General features: G+C 35.8%; 1 protein-coding gene across 4 annotated transcripts in view; it reads left to right on the forward strand.

The window, feature by feature from the left end:
* The window catches only part of LOC130920725 (lymphoid enhancer-binding factor 1-like), a 175,195-nt gene extending 157,398 nt beyond the window's left edge, over window positions 1-17,797 (forward strand). For all 4 annotated transcript variants that reach the window (XM_057844123.1, XM_057844125.1, XM_057844126.1 and 1 more), the window contains one exon: window positions 12,207-17,797. In XM_057844123.1, the coding sequence (XP_057700106.1) occupies window positions 12,207-12,286 (80 nt within the window). In that variant the 3' untranslated portion in view covers window positions 12,287-17,797. The remainder of the gene's footprint in view (window positions 1-12,206) is intronic.
* The last annotated feature ends 747 nt before the right edge of the window (window positions 17,798-18,544 follow it).

Consider the following 18,544-nt stretch of genomic DNA (forward strand, 5'->3'; position numbering starts at 1 on the left):
GTGTCCATTTTGAACAAATGAATATATTTTTTTACATTGATTTTCTTGGCATTTTCACCAAATGCAAACACTTTGGTCTCCATCTGATCCAAATGAGAGGACGAGCGCCTTAAAAAATGTCTGGCTGGCTATTTCCCTCAGTGCCAGCATCCTGTTATTCCACCCCAAAATCCGCTCACTTGTGACTAATCTGCTCTTGCGTCAAATACTCCACAAAGGTTTTCACCCTGTCGATCGATTCATGACCCAGTAGCTCCCCAAATTGGACTGCTATTCTCTTTTTCTTCTTCTTCATCCCTCCCTTCTTCTTCTTTGGCCACAGTTGGCTTTCAAAGCACTAAGAAGCCACTCTATCTCTGATCCAATAATTAGCAGCGCCGAGCCGCGGCGGGACGGACGCTTGGCTTGATTCTCGGTGACAGCCCTTAAAGTCGTATGCATAATGCCTGGGATCCTGCAGTCAATTTATGCAGATCCCGCAGAGCTGAATTGAGGTTAGTGAGAGAGAGAAAAAAAAATCTGCACGTTTTGCTTAGTGTCTGTTTTGAGTGGACGGTGGTAAAATTGATAAAAGTTTTCCTTTTATCAATGTGTTAATCACAAGTTGATGTCCAATCCATTTGAAGTGGGAGAGTGGCAGTAAATGAACAAATGAGCGAATGAACTTCCATCCTTCCCACTTCAAATGGATTGGACGTCAATGTCCGTCAATGGCAGACAATGATTTAACTACGTAAGTAGGCTGCCACGATTAATCGACTGATGTATAACTAATCGAGTATGAAATTACAGTAGAAGTACAAGTATCTGAGAAAAAAAATTACTTGAATAAACAGAAACAGAAATAAAATAAATTTAAGCAATCTGGTGCGCACCAGAAACTACCTGGTACACATTAGCATTATATCACATTTAAGCTAGCGGACTTTTGATATGCAAATTAGCCATTAGTTGCATTGTTGCAATTGGCTAAATTGCATAGCTAAAGTCTGCTAGCTTAAATGCCATATAATGCTAATGATTACAACAATTGGCTAACTTGCATAGCAAACATCCGCTAGCAAAATGCAATATAATGCTTATGTTTACAACAGTTGGCTAACTTGCATAGCAAACGTCCGCTGGCTTAAATGCTAAATTATGCTAATGTTTACAACAACGGCGTACCGCAAGCAACACGTCAATTTTGCTCATTAATATTCAGTACGTTAGCAATTGTTGCTTGGCGGGACAACATCCCGTTTGTCCCTAATAGTAAATGCATGGCAATAGTGTACGAACGAGATGTTTACTGAGCTAAACCTACCAATTCTGTCCGAAAATTATGTCCCTGGTGCCAAATTCACTGGTAAAGATGTGGAAGAACATACAATTGTTCAGTTAAAGAGATGGCTTGAGTGTCAAGGGCTGAAAAAGAGTCAACCCAATCCAGAGGTAGCTTTTTTATTAACAGCTTTTTCTTGTGTGCATTGCCTTACGCCACTGACAATGACATCCTCCTGTTTCAACAATATATCCTTTACCAGCATATGCCCTGTCTTTCTTATATATTATATCTTCTGGTTATCTTACGTCTCTGACCGTCCTTGGAGGTAATTTATATTGCTATTTTTGTGTAGCGATCGCAAATACTACTCAGTGACAGCCAACAAACACTTTTAATTTTTTCATTAATAAAAAAATCTTAATTCTATAATTTATTTACACTTCCCCCTTACTAAAGTTGTTTTTTTTACCACAGAAAAAGGAACAACAGTGGCAGTCAGATTCCATTTTAATTTTTTCAGGTCATTCATTGTCAAACAGAAGCAGCATGGCAAAACGCCACGCTAAAAAAATAAGTAAAAATATCAAAATGGCTTACCTCCTTGTCCTATGTAGGACCATGCCCCCCAACATGTTTACTGCATATAAAGGTGAATGGCTTCACCTTTTGGAGGTCCGCGCAAGTTGATCCATTCTTCACATTATTTCCTCCAAGTTTTTGGCTTCGGGAAACGTATTAAGAAAACATCATTCATATGTCGTAATGTCTTGAGTCGTTTCTACAAGTTCCATAGCAACAGTGTTAACTCGGCATGTTGTTTTTTGAAAGATTACTGGCAGAAAAAAGGAGTAATAACATGAGTTGTATGCGAGGGCGTGTCTATTTTGACCCACTTCTGGGTTAAGATGGCAACTTAGTATAAAAATAACGTTCGTACGGTACGCTATTGGCTAACTTGCATAGCAAAATTCTGCTATCTTAAATCCTATATTATGCTAATGTTTACAACAATTGGCGAACTTGAATAGCAAAAGTCCGCTAGCTTAAATGCTATATAATGCTAATGTTTACAACAATTTGGCTAACTTGCATCGCAAAAGTCAGCTAGCTTAAATGCTATATAATTTTCATGTTTAGCAGATACTTTCTGGTGCGCACTAAAAACAATCTGGTGCACACCCGTTTTTAAAAGGCCATTCATTGAAAGTGCCTTATAGTGCGGAAAATATAAGGCATAAATATAGTATTGGTTAAAAAATATATAATAATAATAATACTCAAAGTAAAAAATTCCGAAAAAATATAGCTAAAAAATGGAAAAGGTTGAAATAAAAAATCATAAGATTAAACAAGAAGAAATAAAAGTAAAAATAAATGTATAAAAATATGTATTACCTTTTAATTAATGCTAAATTAATAAATAATGAATTATTAATAAATGTATAAAAATAATAAATAATAGAAATGAGTAGTTAATATTTTAATTTTTAAAATATTTATTAATTTTACATTTTCTAGCATTTCTTTTTTCAATAGTATTTTTTATTTTTTAATCAAAGGATTTTACATTTTTAGTTGTATTGTGTTTTTGTTTGAGAAAGATAACATATTTTATCAACAAAATGTTTCCATATTTTATGATTTAAAATCATTTGACCCCCAAAAAGTATACATTCTGACCAAAAAGCAAAAAATTTACATCGGTGTAAAAGTAAATGATCAGCAATAAAAATTTAAGTAAAATGTAGGGTTTTTTTCTAACAAAATATTTTTTTGCTTATGTTTAGTTTTAGTTTTGTTTTTTGTTTTTTTTTCAATAAAAAAATATTTTTAGCAAATTTTTTTTTAATAAAGTGTATATTCTAGCAATAATACTAATATCTTATATTTAGGTCTTCATTTTTTTAAGATCTTTTTTTAAGAAAGATAATGTACAAAAAAAAAATCCTTAAAAAACCCACTTAGGGTCTCTGTATTTATATTAATTTGTGTATGTGTTATGGTAGTTAGCATAAGTGTGTCATAATATCATGACAAATACATTTTCCCTTAGATTTAAAGCAATTCTATTGCCAGTTATTCTAGAAACATGTTTTGTTGACTTTTTACAGTCCATATACGTGTCCGATATCATAAACAATGAGATTAGATGTCCCGGTGTGATACATATGCAGTCGTCTCAGAGCATATCTGATGTTTGTCGTCCGTCCTTTGAGAGGAAGAAAGCATGAAAAGAAGCTTGTCGTAAAGCCCGGCCTGTGTTTGTTGACACGTGGCCCGTTGTTTAGACTGCTCCATCGCGCGGGTCGGCCCGGAGTCACGGGCCCATTGTTAAGCGCCCCGCTAAACGCCGCGAGGGCCTTTGTCGTGTCTCCGCCGCTTCCTGAATCCGAGTCGCGGGACCTTGTTATCTTCTTTGGAGGCGAGACGATGTTACTTTTATTTCATTTGCGCGGTTTAATAAAGTTTTCCCCCTCCGCGTTCACTTTAAAGCGGGACCACAGTGAAAGAAGCGGTCATTGTTCAGACCTTTTTGAACGTGCCGGTACCCCCCCTCCGCCCCCTTAAACTGAACTGTGTCCAGACTGTAGCTGTGCGGGCCCCCCACGGTCGCCGCGTCTGATGTGGCCAGCGCCTCCCATTAGTCACACCCATACATGTCTGCGGTTTGCGGGCACACTTTTTCAGGTTGGGGCCCAGAAAGGGGTGTTGGAGAAAGTGTTCAAGTGTCTCCAGGTGCCTCTTTTAACTCATTGGCAGCCACTGTCAGCGATAGATGTCACAGATGAACAGTGTCGATTAATCTACAATAATTTATATCATAGATCAATCGTTGGGAGGGATGGTTTGAGTTCATCTTGTCTGATTTCAGCCTCTCGACTGCAAGTATTCTCATATTACCTTAGAAAAACTGTTATGTCAGAGGTGAACATTTAGCAGAGTTGCTGTGTCGATTAATCTACAACTATTTTGATCAGAGATTAATAGCTGAAAACCACTACTGTCTACTTTAAATATTCTCAAATTACAATAGAAAAACCGCGATGTCAAAGATGAACATTTAGCAGAGCTGCAATGTCGATTAATCAGCAACTATTTTGATCATAGATTAATTGTTGAGAACCACTACTTCACTTCAAAATTTGTTTTTCGGCCTGTCTACTATAAATATGCTCACATTACCATAGAGAAACTGATATGTCAAAGGTGAACATTTAGCAGAGTTGCAGTGTCAATTAATATACAACTATTTTGATCAGAGATTAATCGTTGAAAACCACTACTTGACTTCAAAATCTGTTTTTCAGCTTGTCTACTATAAATGTTATTAATTTATAATAATTATAGATTAATCGTTGAGAACCACTACTTCAAATATTGTTTTTCAGCCTCTCTGCTATATTCTCTTATTGTAGTAGAAAACTGCTATGTCAAAGTGAACATTTAGCTGAGTTGCACTGTCGATTAATCTACAACTATTTTGATCATAGATTAATCATTGTCGATTAATCAACTATTTTGATCATAGATTAATCATTGAAAGCCATTGTTTGACTACTAATTGTTTTTCAGCCTCTCTGCGATAAATATTCTCAGATTATAATAAAAAACTTCTGTCAAAGGAGAACATTTAGCTGAGCTGGACTGTCGATTAATCTATAAACAATTTAGACTATAGATTACTCGTTTAGAACAATTACTTGACTTCAAAATCTCCGTTTTTCAGCCTGTCTACTATATTGTAAAATTATAATAGAAAAAGTGTCATGTCAAAGATGAACATTTAGCAGAGCTGCACTGTCGATTAATCTACAACTATTTTGATCCTAGATTAATCGTTGAGAACCACTAATTGTCTACTAATTGTCTGTTTTTAGCCTCTCAGATACAAATATTCTCAGATTATAATAGAAAAATCTATGTTAAACGAGAACATTAAGCAGAGCTGCACTGTCGATTAATCTACAACTATTTTGATCATAGATTAATCGTTTAGAACCACTAATTGACTAAAAATCAGCTTTTGAGCCTGTCTACCATAAATGTTCTCAAATTATAATAGAAAAACTGCTATGTCAAAGATGAACATTAAGCAGAGCTGCAATGTCAATTAATCTACAACTATTTTGACCACAGATTAATTGTTGAGAACCACTACTTCCTTTCAAATTCTGTTTTTTTAGGCCTGTCTACTATAAATATTTTCAAATTATAATAGAAAACCAGCTATGTCAAATGTGAACATTTAGCAGAGCTGCAATGTCGATTCATCTACAACTATTTTGATCATAGATTAATCGTTTCGAACCACTAGACTTCAAAATCTGTTTTTCAGCCTATCTACTATATCAAAGGAGAACATTTGACAGAGCTGCAGTCAATTCATCTACAACTATTTAGATTATAGATTAATCATTTAGAACCACTACTTGACTTCAAAATCAGTTTTTCAGCCTGTCTACTATAAATATTCGCAAATTATAATCGAAAAACATCACCAGAGCTGCACTGTCGATTAATCTACAACTATTTTGATCATAGATTAACCGTTAAGAACCACAAATTGTCTGATTCTTTTTTTAGCCTAATACAAATATTCTCACATTATAATAGAAGAATTTATGTCAAAGGAGAACATTTAGCAGAGCTGCACCGTTGATTCATCTACAACTATTTAGATTATAGATTAATCATTTAGAACCACTACTTGACTTCAAAATCTCAGTGTTTCAGACACTACTATAAATGTTCTCCGATTATAATAGAAAAACAGTTTTGTCAAAATTGAACATTTAGAAGAATTGCCGTGTTGATTAATCTAGAACTATAATGATTATAGATTAAAGCAATTGTTTAGCAATTAGCCTCTCTAAAGTAATTTTTCCCGGATTATAATGAAAATACTGTTATGTCAAAGTTGAACATATATCAAAGCTGCAGTGTCTATTTATCTACAGCTATTTCGATCATAGATTAATCATTAAAAGTGTCTCTACTGGTAATATTCTCGAATTATTGTAGAAAAACTGTTATGTCAAAAGTGAACATTTAGCAAAGTTAGCCATAGCGATTAATCTACAACTCTTTTTCGTGATAGATTAGTCGTTGAAAGCCATTGTTTGATGGCAAATGGACTGCTTTTTAGCCTCTCTACTGTAAATGTTCTCAGAAAAACGGATACGTCAAAGATGAACATTTAGCAGAGCTGCACTGTCGATTAATCTACAACTATTTTGATGACAGATTAATCGTTGAAAATCACCTCCAGACTTCAAATTCTGTTTTTCAGCCTCTCTACTGGTAATATTCTCGAATTATTGTAGAAAAACTGTTATGTCAAAAGTGAACATTTAGCAAAGTTAGCCATAGCAATTAATCTACAACTCTTTTTCGTGATATATTAGTCGTTGAAAGCCATTGTTTGATGGCAAATTGTCTGCTTTTTAGCCTCTCTACTGTAAATGTTCTCAGAAAAACTGATACGTCAAAGATGAACATTTAGCAGAGCTGCACTGTCGATTAATCTACGACTATTTTGATTACAGCTTAATCGTTGAAAATTACCTCCAGACTTCAAATTCTGTTTTTCCGTGTTTCTACTCTAAATATTCTCGTAACTGAAAAACTTATGTTGATTGTGAACAATTAGCAGAGCTGCAATGTCGATTAATCTACAACTATTTTGACCATAGATTAATCGTTAAAAGTCATTGTTTGACTCCAAATTGTCTGTTTTTCAGCCTCGCCACCATTTGTATTCCGGGTTACAATATAAAAACTGTTATATCAAAGGTGAACATTTAGCAGAGCTGCAGTGTCGACTATTTCAATCACGACCTTACAAGGGCTACCGTAACTTTACATAGTTGGTGAATTCGTAACGTGCATGACTGTTCTGTTAACAAATGCACAACCCAGTGAGCCTGACTTGATCTACTTAGTAAAGGGAAGATAAACTTCTTTGTTAAATTACGCAAGCGCCAGAATAAATTTTAATCAAATGCTCATTTATTTAATATAAAACTGAGGCGCATCTGAGGATTCAAAGAGTCGCATTTGGGTCCGGAGCCACGGGTTGTTCACCTCTGCACTGGCTAAAACGGGGGATGTTAAAATGGCTGTTCAAAGGCGGGCCTTTTTCAGCCGCGCCGACCTTTGATTGGCCGCGCGGGAAGTTGAAAGCGGCGATTGAGACGTGAGGCCGCGTCAGTTATCTTAACCTCACGCACTTCAAAAGCCCGCCGGAGAGATTCAGACCCGGGACGGGGATCACCGAGCGTGTGCGAACAGAAGAGGGCTTCATTTCCTGCAAAAAAAAAAAAAAAATGGCCAGCCGGCATTCCTGAGCGCTAAGAGGGGGGGTCAAGTTGCTCCTGAATCTGGGTGTTTGTGTCGGCCGGACCTTGTGAAGTGTTGGCCCGCTGCCGCCTCCCCTCCTCTTTTCCCGGAGCAGGAAGGCCGGATCGTTTCATGTCTGCGGCGGCTGCGAGGGTGGGGGTTAGTCAGGGGGCGGCGTTCCCTCCCTCCCGTGCACATGTGGTGAAGATGTTTCAAATGCGGCCAACAGGAAGAAGCTAACTTAAGCAGATATGTCAATCGGTTTTTAAGGGAGCGTCTGCGTTTGATTGTGGTTACGACTTCAGCAAAAACTAAAAATGTGCGCTTGAAAAAAAAAGTTGAAAATGTTTCTTGTTAGAATAAAGAAAAAAACTGTAAATACTAGGAGTGCAGCTATCGATTATTTTAGTAATCGATTAATCGATGAACTAGTTACTTCGAATAATCCAGTAATCAGATAAGGAACATGAAAAATTAAAATACCTGAGCTGAGCTTCAAACAGTATGAAAAATAAATAAATGAGGATCTAAGTACAACAAATGAATAATTTGCTAACTTAAATAGCAAAATTCTGCTAGCTTAAATGCTATATTAAAAAAAAACGGGTTTTTTGTTGTTGTTTTTTTAAACTCTTTACAAATGGTTCAACCACATATTCCCACAAAACAACTGCTAAATATACCTATAAACTAAATTACGAATGCATTAAAAAAAACATTAGCTCAAGCAAAAACTGAGCTTATGTTGGTCTTAATAGGGAGCAGCTGGATCCAACCATGTAAAATGAGTTATGTCATATTCACTGTTGCCACTAGAGGGCTGTGTATCCACCCAAATCAATAAAACTAAATGCAAACACTCTCAAAACAAACCATTGCAATGCCACTTTAATTAAACAAATACTCGAAGCAGCAAAATTTAATTCGAATCTTTTTTCTAATCGACTTACTCGAGTTAGTCCATTAATTGTTGCAGCGCTAGTAAATACTTTGTCTGAGGAAGAAAAGGTTTTTCTGTCAAAATGTGTTTTTCAAAAGGACTTTTGTCAGCAGTGTTGTTTTTGGCAGCCCATTTAAAAAATACATTTATATTTTTAAGTATATATTGGTTTTCTTTACATTTTTTCTTATTATTTTTGGAGTTGTAAAGTGCTCCATTATTAAAGGGTACCATGGATAGAAAGAAGTAGTTCTCAAAAGATCAATTTTAGTACGAGTCGTAATAATTTGATATTAAAACCCCTCTTAATGTTTTCGTTTTAATAAAATTTGTAAAATTATTTTAACTAGTACGTCGCCATTGTTGTTGACGTCGCAGGACGGTCACGTCACATGGGTACGTTGCCGGACTCCCACAGTGTCATTCTTTAACTACATAAACATTTTTTCGGTTCTGCCCTTCCAATTAGAACCCGAGTGGAACATTAATGAGAAGGACAGCAAAAGCAAAATGAACAGGAAAGACTAGATGAGAAGAGTAGCGTTCATGTGTCAAGTTCGCTAGTGACAGCACTCTCCTGCTGTATTGACAAGAACAGGAGAGTGTTTGGTATCAAAATATGTTTGCAGATCTTCACAGTAAACTATTGTGTGATCAAACACAAGTTAGCATCCAGAGCTGTTGTGTGCTTTCCATATGGTTAGGGTATACAGTGAAACACAGCAGCTTGATTATTCTTGCTGATCACCTGTGCATCACAGCACATGAAAACGTTGATGCAGTTTGCCTCTACCGAGACGTCTAAGGGTTCCGTGACCGGGAGAATGCTGCCTTATCTTATTGTTGTCACGTAAAAGCAGATGTCCAGATTGTTGATCATCCTGCCGGTGTTCTCAGATTCATCAGACTCTATCAGATGTTGCCGGAGCGTGCTTCCCGGTGAATAAGCGACACGGAAAATAAACAAATTTGTTAAACTTAGTTTGATTGCTGGCTATTCGTATCATTTTCTGCCCAACAGAATACAGTCCATGACAAAAGTCTTGTCGCTTATCCATTTTGTAGAAACAATTGCTAATAACCAGTTTTAATTAGGGTTGTTCCAATCATGTTTTTTTCCTCCCGATCCGATCCCGATCGTTTTTGTTTGCGTATCTACCGATCCCGATATTTCCCGATCCAATTGCTTTTTTTGTCTCCCGATTCAATTCCAATCATTCCCGATAATTTTTCTCGATCATATACATTTTGGCAAAGCATTGAGAAAAAAATGAATAAAACTCGGACGAATACATACATTCAACATACAGTACATAAGTACTGTATTTATTTATTATGACAATAAATCCTCAAGATGGCATTTACATTATTAATATTCTTTCTGTGAGAGGGATCCATGGATAGAAGGACTTGTGACTTTGTATATTGTGACTAAATATTGCCATCTAGTGTATTTGTTGAGCTTTCAGTAAATGATACTGTAGCCATGCCCCAATGCATGATAGGAAGTGGAACCATGACTGTGCGTAGTGCTACCAATTGATATATCTTCTCTGCGTTGGGAAATCACATAAGATGTCAAGAAAAATATCAATTGCTACCTTGCTTCTCCACATTGCTTCCCATAATTCTAATCATAGGGAGAAGGAGGGTAAGGCTTTAGCCAATTAAAAAAAGGCGCTAAAGTCTGCCAGAATTCACTCTACTCATTTTGTGCTGCCTTTTATCGCTCTATGTAGGTTAAATGTTGCCATTACAGATTGAGCGTGACAATGCATGAGTGGGTCGTGCAACGCATGCATTAATTGCGTTAGATATTTTAATGTGATACATTTTTTAAAAACTTATTACCACCGTTATCGGGATAAATTTTATAACCCTACCGTAAACCTAAACTAAAGACTCTGGATGAGTGTAACATATTATGTCTGTAACGCTAAATGCAATTAGAAAACGATTTAATAAAAAAAAAATATATATATATATATTAAAAAAAAGGCATGGCCGATATTTTTTTTGCCGATTCCGATACTTTGAAAATGACGTGATCGGACCCGATCGATTGGGACATCTCTAGTTTTAATTATTCAATTGGTTTCTGAAATGGCTCATATGAAAGCTAAGACCCTCCCAAATGATGTTGAATGTACAAAAATATATTTGTTTCAGATTTATCATTTAATGAAGACATATAGGTCAAATTTTGGCAAGACGTTCTGTCGCCTACAGAAAGTAGTGTGAAAATTGAACAAAAAATGTACTTCAAATACAAAAATATGTTACATAACATAAGCGAATTAAGTAGTGGTGCTGTGAGATCCAAATGTAATATTTTGTATGACCTCCATGCGCTTGAAGGAATGCATACATGCGGTTCGTCAAGAATTCATACAATTTATCGATGAAGTCATCAGGAACATCAAAGAAAGCAGTCTTGCATGCCTCCCAGAGTTCATCAACATTCTTGGGTTTCGTCTTCCATGCTTCCTCTTTCATTCTGTTGATGTCTGGTGACTGGGCTGGCCAGTCCTGGAGGATCTTGATCTTCTTTACCTTGAGGAACTGTGAGGTAGAGATTGAAGTATGCAATGGAGCACCATCCCGCTGCAGAATTTGTCCCTTTTTATGGTTAGGAATGTAAGAGGTAGCTAAGATTTGTTGATATTTCAGACCATTTATGTTGCCTTCCACCCTGCAGATCTCTCGCACACCCCCATACTGGATGTAACCCCAGACCATGATTTTGCCACCACCAAACTTCACTGCTTTCTGAGTGAATCTCAGATCCACGCGGGCTCCAGTAGGTCTCCTGCAATATTTGCGGTGACTGTGGTGTAGTTCAATGGAAGATTCATCTGAAAAATCCACCTTTTGCCACAAAACTGTGAAGTTTGGTGGTGGCAAAATCATGGTCTGAGTTTTTTTTTGTCAGGGACCCTAATGACGCCTTATTTTGCACATTGAGATCTAAGAGGCAGAGAAAGGAGTGGAGACAGGCGTTCAGATTCGTAGTTCGGACCGCGCCGTTTTTTGGCATAAGCTTTGGCAACTCCTCCTTCGCAACATACAATTGAACATAAGTATCATATAGTGAAAATACAACAAAAATAATATTCGTATCTCTCAAAGAATGATGTTCACGAAAAGTGCTTCAATCTGTATTAATGAGGCTCTGTTCTCACAGTTAAACAACAATGCAAAGAGAACTAGCATTCACAAATTCAAAATCAAAATAGATATTGAAAATACACATAAAACTTATTCAGACTTTGGTCAAACTCTATTTAAACATTTTAGCAGCTCACCACATAAACTGTGGCTGGCAATATTTAGTCACAATATACAAACTAAGATGCTGGGAGCCATTATCAGGACTCTTATTTCAACTACATTTTGACTTCAGATTTTGTTATATACTTTCACGGTAAGCATGTTTTCATGTTGTATAAGAAATGTCATGCATTTATATTTTCCAGAAATATCTTTCAGTAAAACTTTCGAGAAGACATTTTGAGGGGGGGAAATCAATATTTTTAGGAGGAATATTTTTCATGAAAGTGTCCTGTGACTCATGTATTTCCCAATCATCATTTCCATGACGTGTCTTTGCCGTTGCCATGGCAACAACTGACCAGCCTTGTTATCTTCTGTTGACCTCAGGAGGAAAACGGAACAACTTCTCCTCATGCAAAGCGAAGGCAGCCGCTGCGGGGCCTCTGCTCGAGATGGAGGCCTGCTAAGATTCCGCCGAGATCCTCAGAGGACCCCCACCCCTCCCTTAACCGCCCCTTCCCAACCCGCCCCACCACTTATCACCTCACAGCCCTTCAAAGTTCCGCCTCACACTCCCTCTGCTGGAAAGACACTGAACTGAACACGACAATCACCATCGCTCACGTTCTTTCACTCGGTGTGTGTGCGTGCCACTTCCTGCACACGCATAAACAAGGCAACACCTGAACACTCCATTTAAGTTATTGTAAGTTATTTGTCAGCTTTTTAGGAGAGAAACCTACAGGCCGCAACAAATAAATTCAGTGTTTATATGATGCCGTTGACGGGATAGACGTCCAACTCATGTCGACCGAAAAAGTATGAAGTAAATCTGTGCCGTCGGAGTTTGAATATGAATTTCGAACACTGAGTTTTTTTTTACCCATTGAATGAAATTCAATCGCAATAAATTCAGTTGCAAAAAATTATTTTGCAATAAATTTAGTTGCAAAAAATATTAATTTGCAAAAAATCAGTTGGAAAACAATCCTTCAAATTAGATTTTTACTTTTAATTTTATTGCCAGAGACGCCAACAGTGGCGCTACCAGTTTCACCAATGAGATGTCGCAACAATAATCACATGACTCCATTATACCAATCAGACTCAAGCTTGTCATTCTATGACCACGCCGGCCGGTTCAATCACGTGGCGTCTTTCAAGCAACGTAAAAAGTCAAGTATTTGACACAGAGGGCTACCGTCAACATGACTCGAAAGTGGAGATTTTAACCTCTCTCCCATTTTTTATTTGGCCCTGATTGCCCACAGAAAACTGGAGATATGATACTTAAAATTTCATAATAGGAAATATGTTTTCTCCACTGGAGGGCACTCATGCTCTTTGAATGAATGATGCTTCATTGCTGTATTTTTTTTTTCTCGCGCTGGAATTCAATGATTTTTTTTTTTTTTTTTTACTTGTACTTCAGTACATTTTTGGGGGGGCTACTTTTACTCAAGTAATATTATTTTGAAGTAACGCTACTCGAGTAACATTTTTGGCTACCTTACCCACCTTTAGTTGCAATAAATACAGCTGCTTATACATTTTGCACAAAAATCAGTTGCAAAAATTCAGTCGCATTTCATTTGCAAGAAATCAGATGACAAATAATCCACAGCAAACATTCTCTACTAAAATAAAATTAGTTGGAAAATTTAAGTTGCAAACATTTAGCTGCAAAAAAAACTTCAGTCGCAATAAATTGTGTCAAAAAACTAGCAAAAAAAATTATTCACAAAGCAATTGGGTGGCAAAAAAATAAATTCGCAAAAAATGTAGTTGCCAAAAAAATCCTGCCACAAAAACGAGTAGAAGAAACTTCAGTCACAATAAAATCAGTTGCAAAAATATTTGGAAAAAAATTCTGTTGCAATAACTTCAGTCAAAAAACAATTCAATGGCAAAAAGTTCAATCACAAATTCATTCAGTTGTAAAAAAAATTAATTCTCAAAAATTCAATTGAAAAACAATGCAGCTACAAAAAAAAACTTCAGTCGCAATAAATTGTGTCAAAAAAACTAGCAAAAAAAATGTATTCACAAAGCAATTCGGTGGCGAAAAAATTAATTCGCAAAAAATTTAGTTCCCAAAAAAATCCTGCCACAAAAACGAGTAGAAGAAACTTCAGTCACAATAAAATCAGTTGCAAAAATATTTGGAAAAAAATTCAGTCGCAATAACTTCAGTCAAAAAACAATTCAATGGCAAAAAGTTCAATCACAAATTCATTCAGTTGTAAAAAAAAAAAAAAAAATTCATTCTCAAAAATTCAATTGAAAAACAATGCAGCTACAAAAAAAGGAGTCAAAAAAAAAATCTGTCGCAAAAAAAAAAAAGAGTTGTATTAAATTCAGCTGCACATCCATTTTGCACAAAAATCAGTTGCAAAAATTCAGTCGCGTTTTATTTAAAAGAAATCAGGTTACAAGTATTCCGGAGCAAAAAATCTTTATAAAAAAAATCAGTTGGAAAAATTCAGTCACAAACATTTAGTTGCAAAAAACTTGAATCACATTAAATTGTGTCAAAACAAAGTCATTAGCAAAAAAGCTTAATCACAAAGGAGTTCAGTTTCGAAAAATTCATTTGCAAAAAAATCAGATGCAAAAACAAATTCCAGCCACAAAAACAGGAAAAAAAAAAAACAAATCCGTTTCAGTAAAATCAGTTATATTTATTTAATATTTATTTAACCCTTTAAGGTCTGGGCCTATTTTGTCTGATTTTGCATGCCTTTGAAGTTGCCTTTATATTTCAAAGAAAGAATTGTTTACGATGGCCTGGTTTGGTCCCTTTTTTTGTGACACCTTGAACTTCATGTCCAAATTGTTGTTTCCTTCACTGATCAATTATAAATCATCATTTTGGGCCCAAAAAGACCAAAAATTCCAAAATCGTTTTGTCAAAATTTTTAATATTGATGTCCAATTGACAACCAAACATGCGTAACGAACCGTTTTGAAACTTTGTAATATTTATTCAACATGTTAGGATGAACATTCAACCAAAAAAATTTAGAATAAATAGTCTTATATTTGACAATTCAACATAAACAACAGGTATAGCCATAGGCGTTTTTTGCCTTTATACATGCTCCAGTCAAAACAGGTTATATACAGCAGACCTAACAGTGAAGAACAGTGAAAAAATATATACCATCTAACACAAAAAGTGTTTAGAGGCCATCTCTTTATGAGTTTAGGTATTGCGGCCAATCGCCTGATGAAAACTATGTACACACAATCAAGCTTCTTGAACACACATTTATATACACAAATTGAGAAGATTGATGTGGGAAAAAAAATATATATATAACATTGGGGGGGAAAAAGCATTTTCAAAAATATTTACAATAAACAAGTTAAATTTTTTTCAGTCATACCACTCCGAAAAGCAGTTTCGTCCTGGAATTAGACACGGCTACATCACACAGCTCACACTTCCATGGGGTGTCGGTCCTCTTTCCACCCTTCCATTTTCATTTCACTTTGCTTTCATTGTCACTATAAATGTACATGAAAATAAGTCAGTATTTATGAAAATAATAAAGTATAAAATAAAAATATATACAGCAATAAATAATAATGGAAATCTATATGTATGACAATAGAAAGAATACCATAGCTGAATATGTGCTACATCCCTAATCTTCATATAGAAAGAAGAACACCACAAATTATAAATTCCTGCCTGGGATACCCACAGTGCACGTACGACTTTGATCTGATATGCACATTTTATTATTATATACACAAACACACACTTATATTGCATCAAAATTAACTTTGTCTTGCAATATCAAAAGAAACTTTCAAAAGAAACGTTTTCAGCATGAAAAAAAAGAGTGAGTTGGTTTACCTCTGCTCGTCGATGGCGTCACCCACGTGTTCAAATCCGTCACTATCTTCACTCGAGGACTCTTCCGAAGAAGACAATGATGACGAATTCGGACCATCCTCTTCGTCAAGTTGATCAGAAGCACAATTGCTTGCGCTAAATTCAGTTTTCCGTTCATTGTCAAAGTCACACAAAGTCGCTGCTCGATCCAGCAGTATCCAACTGGCCGTCGCTCGCCACCTCGCTGCTTCAGAACAGTCCTCCTCCCTCTCGTTCGGTTGAACCTTGCACCGCAGTTATATTTATAAAAAAAAAAAAACGCATTTTGTGCTTCCACTGTGACTTCGAAAGGGTTCGTTTGATTTGTGTTTTTTTCATGGAGCTTCTGTTTTGAAAAAGGACTAGAAATGATGGAAATATAGACATAAACAAATGATCCATGCAGCGTTTTAATGTTTTTTTGAGAGGACAATAAAACTATAAAACTTAAATGACAATATCTCACGTTCTAGTTGGTCGATTGACTTCAAATAATAACGAGAGTAAACCGCAACTTCCGCACTTTAAAACGAGACCAACCAACGGCATGTGGGTGACGTAATTAAAACGTGAGGGCGCTTCAAAGACGACGTGCGCTGAGGACGCGCCGGCGCGTCCTTCGACTCTCAAGGGTTAATAAACAAATATTCTGCACAAATTCAGTTGCAAAAGGTTCAGACACAAATAAAATTAAGTTGCAAAAAAAATCTGAAACATTAAATTCAGTTACAAAAACTAAGTCACAAAATAAATCAGTTTTTTAAAAAATCTGTCGCAAAAAATCAGTTCCAAAAATTTCAATCACAAAAATTGAGTGGCAAAAATTCAGCTGCAAAAAAAATACTTCAGTCGCAATGAATTCTTTCAAAAAAATTCAGTAGCAAAAATAATTATCACAAAGGAATTCAGTTGTGAAAAATTCATTCGCAAAAAATGTAGTTGCCAAAAAAATCCTACCACAAAACCAGTCAAGTAAAATAAAATGTGTTGGAAAAAAATTCAGGCACAATAAAATCAGTGGCAAAAAGTTCAATCAGTTGCAAAAAAAAAAAAATCATTCACAAAACAAAACAAATGCAAAAAAAAAAAAAAAAAAAAACCTTTTAAATGATTCAGCTGCAAAAAAATAAATGGCAAAAATTCAGTTGCAAAAATTTACTCTCAAAAATGAACTCTAAATAATTTAAGTCACAAAAACAAATAAGTAAATATCAGTTGCTACCCGGAATTTGCAAATATTTTTTTGCAACTAAATTTTTGCAGCTCAATTGCGCTAATAAAAAAAATCTTGTGTTAGAAATACATATTCAAACTTTAATGGCACATATTTACTCGCTGCCAACTTTCCCAGTCAACATTAATCAGACATCTATCTCCATCAATATTGCTCTCGACCCTTGGAACTTCCCTATTGGTTGGGTCAACATTCCCGCCAAATGGACCAATCACCTCTCTCGTAGATTGCACTAGAAGGAACATGGAGGGATCTCATCTCGACATTTTTTTAATAAGTTGGACCTTTTCTCATGTATTATTTTTATCATTTTGAGCCCTTTTTTCATTATTTGGTGTATATTTCTTTTTTCTTAATATTGTTTTTTTTATATATATGTATATATATAATGCGATATAAGAACGTAAGCGTTGGAAAGCCATTTTCTTTTTTTTTTCTTTTTTTTGATAATCTTGTAAATTTACATGTGTGTTTGTATTTCCCTCCCCTTTTCAGACTAAGGCCTATATTTTATTGACAGACAAGCAGACAAATGAAGCAGATATATATTTAGCCCAGCACTTGGCGGTCTCGCTTTCATAGCAATTGGCCGTTGTTTTCTTTTTCCTGGTAGCGAAAATTGTGAGCTCTTGTTTTTTTCTTTCTTTGTCATCCCTCCACAAGCAAGCATCTCTATGATATTTTCTCTATTTTACTATTGATGATGATGATTATGATGACTTGATCCCATGTTGATATGATTTGGGGTCACTTTGGTCTTGGAGAAGCGCGTTTGCTCCCCAAGTGCTCGTCTTGTAACTGTTTCCACGTTTTTTGTTGTTTTTTAAGAAAAATCAATAAAAAGGCACCATTTGCTCATTTGATCACTCTTGTGTGGTGGTATAAAAAATGGTTGTACATACACGTCCAAACTAGAGGAGCATTCAAACTCTTGTTTGTCAAATTCAATTTGGACTCGTGACCTGTGACTATATGACCCCAAAATTTACCGTATTTTCCACACTAAAAGGCGATAAGGTGCACTTTCAATGATTTGTCTATATTAAAACTGTTCATTCATAGGAGGCACTGCATTTTTAGGTGTAGTAGTAGTAGTAGTGGTTGCAGTTGCGCTATGCATCCACTAGATGGAGCTGCTCATTTGATCACTCGTGTGTGGTAGTATTGGACGTTTGCAAAGATACAGAATAAGAGAAGATGCAAAAAAATGTTGTAGTACATACACATCTAAACTAGAAAAGCATTCAACCTGTTGCTAGTTAGCCAAATCCAATATGGCCTTGTGACCTTTGACCATATGACCCCCAAATTTACCGTATTTTCCGCACTGTAAGACAAATCGGAGTAGAAGGTGCACTTTCAATGAAAGTCCTATAGTTTTTTTATGTATTGCACTGCATTATAAAGCATAGTACAGGCAGTCCCCAGGTTAGGATGTACTTGACTTACGCGATTTCGATTTTACGACGCCACTTACGCGATTTCGATTTTACGACGCCAGAGTCTCGTCCGCCGTTTTATCTCCTATCGTTTTTTTTTTTTTTTATGTCACATAAACAGTACCTTATTGTACCTCACAGTATCTTATTTTTTTACTTTACTTCATTA

This window comes from Corythoichthys intestinalis, chromosome 8 (assembly GCF_030265065.1).
Source record: "Corythoichthys intestinalis isolate RoL2023-P3 chromosome 8, ASM3026506v1, whole genome shotgun sequence".
Lineage (NCBI taxonomy): Eukaryota > Metazoa > Chordata > Actinopteri > Syngnathiformes > Syngnathidae > Corythoichthys > Corythoichthys intestinalis.